The following is a 12,510-nucleotide window of genomic DNA, read 5'->3' as shown; positions in this document are numbered from 1 at the left end:
CAAATTATTTTGCATGTTTTTTTATAGGTTAAGTGCTTGGACAAGGACAGTTATCACAGCTCAAATGGGGCACAGTGTTACTAAGCCACAGTAACAAACCAGCTGCCACGTACCCTTAAAAACCACCAAGATAAAGAGCAAATGAGACATGGGAGCAGTGTATTATTAGTTCAGGACTGGGAATCATGCAAACAAACAATACATCAAAATGCTTATGTTTCCCTAACTGCTTTCCTGCTTATTATTTCAGGCCAGCCTTTGAGTCTGCAGAATTAATTAAAACAATAACTTTCGGGCTCTACTTGAACTAGAATAAAACCAGTTCAGGAGTATTAATTACTTTTCTGAAAGGTGTTTTCTTTGCTTATGGCAGCTAGCCTCGAGGATTTTATGAAATGTAGAGTTCCTGTACTTTTGCTTATTGACTTAGGCATAATTTATTAACTACAAAGTTTTTGTAATTACACATATATAAACCTCTCAAAATTAAGTAGAAAATACAACTTTCAGTGGCTTGCTTTAGTATTCAGACAAAAGTATCAGCATTCAGGGTGAAGAGATAAGGAAGTAGAGACTTCCTTTATTCACTAAAAGATGTTAAGGAAGATTAATGTCTTGATTAATTTCTTGTTTTCTGTGTTGAATGCGAAGAAATGTGAGCCATACGGGGTAATCATTACACTGGTGCAATTTCATGCATGCACTTATCAAATCATTATTTAAGTCTCTCTCTTCATTGCATTTTTATTTCACCAAATCAGTAAAATCAGGATGCTGTGGATGTGTGGCATTCTGCAAATGAATCTGTCTCATAAGTAGTTATGTTTGTCCTGGGCTAAGATGCACACGGTACTCACTAGAGCCCCCTGTCACAGCAGAACAACTACAAAGGTCTCCTCTTGCAGCTCAGAGTGCAGTTAAACCAAGTACACACCCCCGCTAGAAAAGGTCTTGTAGAGTTCAGGAGAACAGTAAAGAGAGACACAAAGGAACAGGTTAACACAAGATCTTGTTAGACACGAAAAACCTCCTCAGGGCTCAGCTTTACATGAAATAGAATTAAGCAAAGAATAATGCCACAAAATCAGGAAGGCTTTTTAGAGAATGTGTAGATTTTACAGTATTTAGTCTAACCTCCACATGGTTTAGTTCATTTACTTTTTCATAACATTAGATTTCATTTATATTTGTATTGCTTAATCCATTTTCGTGCCAGGGGAATATAGCAAACAAAAGCAGTGCTTCTCTATCAATCATGTTAGTTTATATGATGAATAGGAAATCCTTATACTGAAGGCTGTGAAATCTGTTTGTTTTGGTAGGAACTTCTCATCTCAAAATAATACTAACTTGAATAATTACATTAGTACAAGCCAGGTACGTGCCTGAGACTTCAGTAAACTGAGGCTGAATTTAGTCCTTTACTGTACTTGCAACACATGCAACAGGTAGAAATTCTTCTTTCCATTACATTTCAGCACAGCTTGCCAGCTCTTTCCCAGCTCTCACCATCATCATTACTGCTTTCACTTTGATTTTCTCCTCCTCCAGGACATGAGATCTCAGACGTCTCTTAAGATTTTTTTCTAAGGAGTGTTACAAAGAGCACGCAGGAAATTATACCAGAAATTCAGCTTGTAAAGTGATCCCTTCTTTAATGGGACCTCACATCAAGCTTCAAAAGACATTCTTTTTTTCCTTCTACTACAACACAGAGATAATTGTGACTCGAATTCTAATTACGTTTGCTTTCACCTGCAGAATAGAAACTGCTCTTAATTAGCGTACGAAATTTTAATGGCCAATGCTGTAAACAGCTGTCTGTACAACAGTGAGCTGTAATAAATAGAGTGGAGGTCTTCACACAAAAAGGTAAACCAAAGAAGCTGTTATCAAAATTACATCTGTTGGGGTTTTTATTCACATAAAAAACATATATACTGGTTGAAAAACATACAAAGCTTTATCAAACCAAGTTAAGCTATATTCCTTTTAATAAACATAATAAATATGCATATAAAATAAAACCTTTTTTCATTTGAATTAAAAAAAAATAATTAAAACTTCCAGTATAAAAAGTTTCAACTCTTGCTACTGTGCTTGAAGGATGAGTCTATATAATTACACTGACCACCAGTGTGCAGATCTGTATGTGTGTGCCTCAGGCAGTGCAATGCTTTTCTTATAGTCAGAAGTGCTCTGTCCCCACAGTTCCTAGGAAGGTGTGAATAGCATCCACATAGTACTTCTACTTGCCAGTCTTCTCCAAAACCCATTCAATCACCTGGGCAAATAAATGAGAAAGCAAACCATGTTCATAACTCCAGGTCTCGAAAGTAACTTAATAATATCTCACACATTTTATCAATTCTTTCTTTATCGCCACCTTTATCATCATCTGTGTGGTATTTACTAAACAGTAGAAGAAAGAATAAAGGATAATTTGTGCACTGCTGAATCTATCACCTTTGTTACTGCTGCTTTCCAAGCAGGGCAGTTGTTCAGACCACTGATTAGTCCTTGGCAATTACAGTTTACATCAGGTAATTTCAAAGTATTCTCCAATACAGGGAGCAGTGAGCAGCTTAGGAGAACACCAATTTTAACGCCTCTTTTGCAAACAGCAAACATACACAAAACTACCCGTTTTCTCCCCAGACAAAGATGGTGGTGAGAAGCAGTGTATCAGCACAACAGCCCAGTTCAACACCAAACATCACAACCCATGCAGTTTTTGAAACCTTATCATCTGTAGGAAGCAATTCACAACGGAGCACAGTACAGAACACGGCAAATACTGCTCTCGTAGAATAAATTCTGCGGGGATCTAGCAGTTTTCCTTGACAGTTTGGGTGTTATTACTTAACTATGCCAGTTCAAATTCTTCCAGTTAATTTATGGTTTTGAAAACTGTACTGTAATTATGCATGACACTTTTTTTTCCCCAATCATGGAGTCATTTCAGTGTATTTTTCAGAATCAGTTACTTAATTTCTGGAGGGGTATTTACTTCTATGATTTACTCTGTGCTACTGTTCACATAAGTCCCACTTTACACACAAATAAACTCACCCTTGTGCTTACAGTTATTCCCAAGCTTAAAATTACTAATTTTCATTGCTTCTTTTAAGAAGTTTATTTCCTTTTATAGACCCTCTTATTACTTCCTAACCTTTGAAAAGAAATGTTATTTACTTCAACACAAGGAAAGAACAATTCCCTAATGATCCAGGCTTCCCTCTAATGAAGAAAAATCCCATTTCTCATTTTTTTGTTTAAGTGATGTAGAAACATTTATTGCCTTCATTTCCATTTCTCACTGTGGCACATCATATAGGCAGCTGTAACTACAATACCATCCAAATCCTGAATATATGCAACTGGAAATTTTGCCATGGGACTACTGATTGAGAGGAAGTTTCTGTGAGATCAGAGTGACACAAGACCCACAGGCAAGGAAGAGTGTTCTTCACTGAAGTATTCTCTTCATCTCTCAAAGCTGTGGACTACCCATCCTACAACCAAGTTGCCACAGCAACATTTAGCCTTGGCTAGTTATAGAAACAAACAAACGATCTTACCTGTTTAGCATTGCTATTTGCTGTTTTCTTCATTTCATCAAGAAGTCCCCTAGAAGTTTTAAGATCCTAGATATGAAACAAAAAGCCACAAGAATCAGCACACTTGTATGGTGACTCTAATTTGGGTTATAAGAGCCCCAATAACCAGGGTGATGTTACACTTTCATCACCTTGTTCTGAGCAACAGAAGAATTTTTTGACTTTGCTTTTTTTACGAAAAAAGGAAGTAATTTACATCTATTCCAGTGCGTTGCAGCTTTCCTTACAGAAGTCCAACCCTAGTACTTAAGTGTGTGAGCCTTCCTAACCTTCTCCACATTTCCAGAATTTTTTTTTTCCTAAATGATATCCAAAGTACCATTTGGTTGAAATCTTATTTCTATATAAACATGGAAATCAGCTGTGACCTTAGACTGTAATGCAGAGTTCTGGTGAAGAACAGAGAAGAGGACATACAAAAAGAAAATCAGTGCAAGAAAGGAAAAACCTAGAATGGCTTATCTGTTTAGCAGTCCAATTAATTAGTCTAACCTCATCTACTCTTTTAAACAAAGCAAGAACAAAACTTCTCCTAAAGAGGAAGAAAATTAATTTGCTACTTGCCTCCTGAGGAAAATGATACCTATGATATCATGCTTCTGAAATATGCAGCACACAAAAGGATTCAAAGAAAGGGCTTCCACAGACTTGGGGCTGCAACACAGTTCAGGAGAACAAAATCCTGTGACACATCTCTAGATCAGCTTTCCAAAGGACAGGATCACTGTAGTATTCTTCCTTTTGCTCTTCTACTTGGAATGGAACCATGAACCCATCTGATCTGCCCTACTCACTCACCCCTACATGCAGCCCTTTCTGCTTTTGGATTAGGAGACCTTCCATCAGGGCATATGTCAGTGAGATCCTGGGAGCACTCACAGAATGACTGTGCAACTGTGGTCCAAATTGTGAAATGTGTTCCAATTATTTAAGAATTTGGTGCCTATCAGCAAGATGTTCAGATTGTCCATGTAAGCAATCAGCCCTGTTCAACTGTAACTTCATTTACCTTAAATCACCACTACTGAAGTTGTCTAAACTTAGTTCACTTGTAGACATAGGCTAAACACATGCAAATGAGCAGGAACAGCAGCTCAGCTTGTGAGCAATAGCTTTTAAACACCCCATACTGTAATTTAACTTGATTTTGTGCCCAGACCAAGTAACATGGCTTAAGCATTGACTCACAAAGTCTCTTAAATATTGTGGAAAGAATTCTCATCTCCTTCCAAAAATGAGGTTGATGCAATTCTACAGGGTGCTGCCAAGTCATTATGTTAGATAGCTGTGCACATTTGCAGTGACTTCTGTGAGCATGTCAGAGAACTAGAATTTCTGAGTCAGTTCTGTAAGCTACCTATTGAGCCAACAGCCTTAGAACAAGGGAGAAGTTGAGCTGTCACAGCTACAGCTGTGAGATAGCTACAACAGCTAAGGAAGCAATAAAGTATGACTTGACTGAATAGATCCATGCTTTAAGGTGTTATCTCACATAGAAGAGTACTGCTTTATAAGGTTTAAAAACAAATAAGACACCACCAAAATATACTGTAAAACTATGTTCTGCATTGGACAACAAGCATAAAGGTTTATCCACACATTCTACACACTACTAACATATTGGGAAATATTGTCTTAATCAAGTGTGACTATCCCACAGTCTATCTCAAGTTTTATTCAGGAGTAGACTTACTTAACTAAGAACAAAGAACTGTAAGAGCATGTCTTCTAGTTACCTTTAAGTAGAACTTTGATATCTCAAACAGACGCTGGCTGCATGATGCAAAGCACTTGTGATCCTCTGCAATTCCATGTTTCTGAAGAGTCTTAGCAACCACCTCCTTCAGCATCTTGGAAACAGCAGAAACACACTCAAAAGTTCATCCCAATTACTGACAAGAAAAATTGTCCAATGGAAGTAAAAAAAAAAACCAAAACAGAAAACCTGATTTTTTTTCTTGCCTCTTTCTTTAATCCATTGCCCCAACGCCATCAACCCACTGACCAAATCTGAGCAGAGTTATTTAACAATCTATTTCCATTCCCTTCATCTAAAAAATTAAGGAAATGCTTACACGTCAAAGCAATGTAAAGGATCATCAAATATTCACATGGAGCTTGGAAGACCAAAAAAAATCGATATTGGCTTGGGTTTTATTTCCTCCAAAATAATATATATAAACAGATAACTTTTCGTTAGACTGGTATTTCCTTCTTTGATGCATCCATATTAAAAAAAAAACCAATCTAAATCAGACACTAAAGTCATATTAGAAAATTTCCTCTGACATTTTTTGTATCAGAGATGTTTAAATTTACTGTAGGTCTGAATGAGTCATACCAATTTATGCTTACTTGGGCAATCCCAACTTGCCACTGACAGTACATCAGCATTCTTGCAGAGTCCTCTCTGTATCCTGGGATTAATTTAAAGTTAGTATCATGCCAGAAACAGTTTTGTGTACTGTATTTTAAAAATGGCATTCCTATTAAGTAAACAATATTGCACCAAAGTGTTTAAATGTTATCTCAATTAATGGACTTGTACAACTATTGGAATATCTTTTTATTCTCAGAACAGTCTGTTCTTCCACAATGGCTTTGACCCTTCCAGCACAGGTATTTCTTTGGTGCCTTTAGGTTTTATATTAATCTTCTACATTTCATAACTCCATTGATATTCATTCCCACCTTTTTTATTCCTAGTTGTTATCCCTCTCAGCCTTAATTCCCTGGGCATGATAAAATACTCCTTTACATACTTTTTCATTCCTTGCTTCTGCAGCACTCTCCACAGTGCCTTCAGGATTCACTTGCACAAACGAACAGAATGAAATTTAATAAAAAAGAGAGATGAAGACAGTTCACTTTGAGTTAAAAAATGTAAAAAATCAAGTCCCATGGAAAGAAGTTAAGCAAGATGCTTCTTCACTAAGCAAACAACATAGACCTTTACCCTTGTATGCTTCTGGGATCTCGATTCCTTTGCTGGCTTTGAGGTCTCAGGTTGGGCAGCATTTACACGACTGGCTGAGTCAGCCTTCGTGGTCACTTTGTGGGGTTGGCCAGGCTGTTTCAGTGGCATCACAGCTAAAGCAGCTGATCTTTCAGAGCACCTCCTCGTTACCGCAACCGCACAGTGACTCCCGCTACTTCCACTGGCCTGAGAGAGGAGGGAATCTGTACTCTCAGATTTGGTTAGCCTAGAAGGAAGTTCAACAAACAAACAAACAAAAAAGATAAAAAGAACTTTCAGATTTTTTACTGACTCTTCTGGTGCCATTGTTTCTACTATAGAGGCTGCTGCTTAAAATAAATAAGTGCATTCTTGCAAACAGCATCTGAAAAGAGCAGACAAGAATACAGGTTCTATTATGTAACATTTTTTGTATTAGAAGAACAGTCTACTGACTGGATCGGTCTCTGATATACAGACCCATTACACCTCTAATTAAAAAATTCCAGAAACAAACTGAAGAAACCAGATAACGAAGAAAATGAAACTCTTTGGAAGAAGGGGTAGTTTTGCATATGGACCCTTCATCTAGATAGCCAGGAAGAACAGTGTTTGCTGGCCTCCAGTCTTCGGATAAGAAAGCTTCTTGAAACTACCTCATTTCTTTTGGCCCTACAGGAATGTCAGAACTCATCTTTAACTACGGTAAGTTGGGCATTATAGTTCTCTGGGAACATTGTAATCCTTGATCCTTCAACTGTAAGAGCGCTAGTTATTCCAAAACTCTAATTCATGAAATGTTAGATACAATCACATCTTCTTTTCTAACTATTCAGAGTAGGTTGCAAAAGATATGAATATTCCTAAAACCATACCTCTGTTAAAGGCTTGGTGTGATTAGACTGCAAAGGGTATCAGACTGGAAAGAAGGAAGAAGTGAAGTATTACAGAAAAAGTGCATTCAGAAATAGTGTTACATAGCAGTTATTTTTCATTGACACAAAGACTTTGCATCTTCAGAGTGAGGACAAGGTACAAAGGAAAATCTTAAAAACTAAACTTGCAGAAAAGACTTTAATAAACAAGGCTGACAATAAGATTGAATTTTGGTAGGTCATCTTATGCCAGCAGTCCTTTGGATTAGCAATTCAATTATTCTGTTTGTACAATACTTGGCTTTCCAAACCTCTAGTTGTTTATTTGTACTGCAGCAGCAGTGACAGTTTCAGTCCTAGATGAGGCTATCTGTCATCTTTTCAAAGGCACTTGAGACTCTGCAAGATACAACCCCACATCTCTTAAATAAAAGGTGCCTGTGCCACATGGTTTTTGATTAATCCAATGCTATCAATGAGAGGTCACACTTGAGATAAAAAATGAGTCCACAGAGGAGGATTAAACAACTAGAACATTTGTCTAGATAGCTTCACTAAAACATTTCGAGATGAAAGAAAAGATGCAGTTCACAAGAGACTACTGAAATACTTCATGCTAAAGATTCATTTTATTCAGTGCATTACCTTTTCTTGGGATAAAAGCAATCCAAGTCTTTTGATCTGCGTTTTAGCCTTGATGTCTCTGTTTTGAATTCACTTTGTAAAGACTCTCCATCAGGGACACTTCCAGGCTCTGACAAGACTGCGGGAGATGGGAGAGGACTCAAGACAACTGGCACAGGGCAGCACTCTTTGGTGCAAGTAGTTTGAGTTTCATAGCGAATAAGACGAGTTTGAAGTTCAGCATATCCCACATCTCTCTCTAAGGCTCTTCTGTCATCGAGACAATATCTGAAATTGAAATTGGTGAGAAACCTGTGAGAGAAAGTCTCTGCTTTATTACAATCAGAAAAACTTACTTCTGACAATCATGTGAATTGCAAAACTTTTTTTCATTTGAACTGGTGTACTGTTGTGAAAGATAATTTATAACTGCCCAGTAAATTAACACATGCCTTATGGATTTAGCTATATTTAAGTCCAACTCCAACAAAGAAGCTGAATCATACATTCTTTGCAAGTCTTTACCCTGTGGTCTTATAAATAAGATTTCCATGGACATTAACAGAATATTTTCCTTGAACAAAAAGTGTTTGCTAACTGTACCTTTGAAGTGAAACCTTTAGCTTTGTCCCAGATAAACACTGCTGTATGAGAGATTCACATTTTTTAAATGCTAAAAATACAAAAAAGTGGTACTGAAAAAGCACAAGTTTCCTATTGACTACAATGAATAAGCAGTTTAATCAATGAAATCAACAAAACAAATTGTATTAAATACAGTGGAGCTGAAAGATACCAAGGAAGTACTTCTAACTCAGTGAAACCTACAGAAGAGATTACAACAATACAAACCCCATCTTAACTAACTTTTCTCTGGTGTAAATGATTTCCAAGATTCCTTGGAAGAGCCCAGTGTTTCATCACCCAGAAACTTACACTACCTCTGCTGGGGAAAGGTAATAGTATTGTCCAGTATTATTTCATCCTTTTTTTTATAAAGTATTCTGAACAGTGTGAGCTGTCGCTCAGCCCACCCTCCAAGCTGCTCAGCAATGTTTCCCACTCTTACGAACTCTAGACACATTCTTTACTTTTGTCTCTTAACATGAAGTCATGTTAAATTGCTAGATCTGATTCTTCTACCTTCTTCAGAGTATCTTCATATTCAGGAAGAAATTCACTTTTCTACTAACTGACTGGTGAGTCCATTTCTACAGCTGAGTAAGACTTTCCACTAGAAATAAATTCATTATCTGATAAGAGAGTAAGCTCTCTTAACTTAAAAATTTCAAGATATTTAATTTTCCTTACTATATTCTCAATCCCCCGAGTAGTCACATTCCCTATAAAGATAAAAAAATCTATTTAACTTTACAAGTTAAATTGCCATTTTACTCACTGCTTTATTGGCAATTACTTTTTCTTTGCAACACAGGATTCAAGTGTCTGGCACACGTTCATTACACCAAAAATTTAATTTAATCATAAATAGGAACAACCTCACAAGTCCTGGTCTGCATGGGGGACTTCAACCACCCCAATACCTGTTGGAGGGACAAGACAGCAGGGCATAGGCAATCCAGGAGGTTCCTGGAATGAGCTGATAACTTCCTTCTCCGAGTGAGGTGAAATGATCTGCTGCACCTTGTTCCATCCCACCAACAAGAAGGAGCTGGTCAGGAATGTGAAGCTCAAGGGCAGCCTTGGCTACAATGACCATTAACTAGTGGAGTTTGAGATCCTCAGGGCAGCAAGGAGGGCACACAGCAAGCTCACTACCCTGGACTTCAGGAGATTAGACTTCAGCCTCTTCATGGATCTGCTTGGTAGAGTATCATGGGATAAAGTCTCCGGAGGGAAAAGGAGCCCAAGAGAAATGGTGAATATTCAAGGAGCATCTCCTCCAAGCTCAGGAATGATAGGGAAGAGTTATGCTGAATTATTTACTCTAGCATTTCTGTATGTCTTTCCTCTTCTCCTCAATGTCAATATTTCTGTTTTTCTAAACTATTTTTATACAGCTACATTATATGAGGAAGCTTTAACAAATAACTATTTCTGGCTGGCTGGGACTAAACACAGTCCTAATCATATTGATCCTTTTGAACATTCTTACCACTTACACTTGCCTGCTAGAGTTGTTTTCAGGTTCCCTGAACATACAGGTAGCACCACAGCAGGTCTCATAAACCTCCTGACTGTTCTAAAAGTGTCTACAATTAAATATCAAAGTAGGAGCTATGTATGTACTTCACTCATGTGCTGCCCCAGGAATTTGATATGTACTAATGAACCCTATTTCCCTTGACACTTTTAGTTCTGAATTAAAATTTACAGAGACAATGAGAATAGCTACAACAGTACACCTTAGAAAAAAACTTAAATGTTTTTACATTACCATCAAGGCAGGAGTGTTGCAATTTAAACCAGTAACTAAAATAAAGGTAAGAAAGGGAAAGCTGGCAAGTGCAAAGTTGTTCCAACAAAGAAAAAGGATACATAAAATTTTCCATAATTAACATACATGTTGCTTGAAACATTTCCAATTATACCTAGACTGGAAACTAAAAAATAATTCTGGGAAAAAAAGCCAGGACACTTACTCAAGTCCATGATAATGGCATCCAGCTGCTTTTTCAAAAGGCAAACCTCTGAGCTTCCGAGGAGTAAGCTCTGGTGTCAAAAGAAATGCATTTTCACTGAAAAAAGAAAAATACAGATCTATTTTAACAAGCTACAGTCAGGATAAGTTATACTTCCAAAAATCAGAAAAAAATGCCATGGTACAGGAAGACTAAACCAGCATGCCAGCTTTGGCAAAGCCTCTGGGGTAAAGCATCAATGGAAAATTAAATGTTTATTGAAGTGACAATGTAAGTTCAACTAACTAATTCCTACTGAGCTATTAGTATTACAGAAGCTCTTAGACATTTCAACCAGTTAAGGTCACTGCTCCAAATAACTTATCAATAAACCCAGGTAAATATCATTCCATTTCACAATGGGACACCTGAGTAGTAGAATGGACTGGGAACTGGGAACTGACCTCCCATTTCTCAATCCAGCACTACAGCAGTGAATTCCTTCCCTTTAGCTTCAAGTTGTTGTCTCACCTAACAGTCACCTTTCCCAGACTTCATAACTAACCACTTGTCTCCTGTGATATTTCAATTCCAGCTAGAAACTCTCTGCAACTAAATCACATGAATGCATTTGTTTGAAAGTATTTCAACAGAATAAGCCATAGCGAGACAGACAGAGAGCATTTGCTGCCAGATCCCAGCATACCCTGTCACATCCCATTTATCTTTAAAGAAGGGAAGAAATGAAGGCAAGATGTAGGAGTATCTGAAACGTACACATTGCTTCAAATTTTATTCACGCAGACTGTCTCTGCACCATTACAACTGTAAAAATTATCTGGGAAAAACATCCAGGAAAGATGTGGTACTGAATCCAGCAAGATGGTAATTTAGAAAGACTGTCAGCCAAAACTGTAATCTATCAAACTTCTATTTAAACTCAAACATGTAAAACAACTGAACATGCCTTTAATTCATCAGTCTTTCTCAAAATCTCTTAATTCCTTCTGTTGGTCTAACTAACAACTCAGTAGAAGATTCTCAATCTTCATTGCATATTTTCTAACTTGCTTGAATTCTCTGCTCAGAACATCTTTAGGCTAGTTTCAAAACTCCAGTAAGTATTTTACAGAAGTCTTAAAAATCCTACAGAAAATCCAAAATATTACAGTACCTTTCCCTCTCAGAAGCATTCCTATTACATATAATGAAGTCTGAAAAAGGATCGAGGGCTGTACCAAATAAGTCCATTACAGATTCTATTATTCAACATTAAAAAGGTCAACAAACATAACTCTAGTGACCGCAAAGATTGCCCTGCCTTACCTAGAAATCTGTAACACACTGCACAAATAATACAGGCAAACACTATCTGACTCTTACACAGTTTGGCCTTAACTCTAACAGATGTTCAGATCCGGAAAATTACTCCATTAACTCCATGTATCAATCTTCCTGCTGTAAAAGTACTGATTAATACACTAATACTTACCAGCAGACACACTAAGGATAAATACTTGTGAAGCCACCAGAGTAGATAAGCTTCCTTTAAGGAGCACTTTACCACATAAAAATATAGATAGGAATTCTGGGCCAGCATGACAGGAGACGAACACAGTAAAATAGGCTCAGCTATTGCTTTTCTACACTTCAATTTTCTTCCCACCTAGACTCCCCCCCACTGAAAGAAATCACACCAATAAAATTAAAGTTTTGCCACAGTATTTCTGCTTGGATAGAAATACTATTTTGGAAATGCACACATTTCAGTAGCTTGACAGGAGTCCACTAGCACACTTTTTGCACTTCAGGTGATTATTTTGTTATTTAAATGCATAGGACCAACATTATCA

At 37.3% G+C, this 12,510-nt stretch overlaps 1 protein-coding gene across 3 annotated transcripts in view; it reads right to left on the bottom strand.

Moving 5' to 3' along the window:
- Positions 1-619: 619 nt before the first annotated feature.
- Positions 620-12,510, bottom strand: part of MTBP (MDM2 binding protein) — a 29,532-nt gene continuing 17,641 nt past the window's right edge. For 2 of the 3 annotated variants that reach the window (XM_027684464.1, XM_027684466.1), the window contains exons 17-22: positions 10,679-10,774; positions 8,097-8,363; positions 6,577-6,823; positions 5,357-5,470; positions 3,582-3,647; positions 620-2,284 (exon numbers count right to left, since the gene is read on the bottom strand). In XM_027684464.1, the coding sequence (XP_027540265.1) occupies positions 2,249-2,284; positions 3,582-3,647; positions 5,357-5,470; positions 6,577-6,823; positions 8,097-8,363; positions 10,679-10,774 (826 nt within the window). In that variant the 3' untranslated portion in view covers positions 620-2,248. Of the gene's footprint in view, positions 2,285-3,581; positions 3,648-5,356; positions 6,038-6,576; positions 6,824-8,096; positions 8,364-10,678; positions 10,775-12,510 lie in introns of those variants that run through there. The other variant, XM_027684467.1, reaches the window with a different exon arrangement.

The sequence above is a fragment of the Neopelma chrysocephalum genome, unplaced genomic scaffold (genome assembly GCF_003984885.1).
Source record: "Neopelma chrysocephalum unplaced genomic scaffold, ASM398488v2 Primary Assembly neopelma1_66, whole genome shotgun sequence".
In the NCBI taxonomy this organism is placed as follows: Eukaryota; Metazoa; Chordata; class Aves; order Passeriformes; family Pipridae; genus Neopelma; species Neopelma chrysocephalum.
Note: the sequence above shows the minus strand (reverse complement) of the source record. Positions and strands in the feature narration are given on the sequence as shown.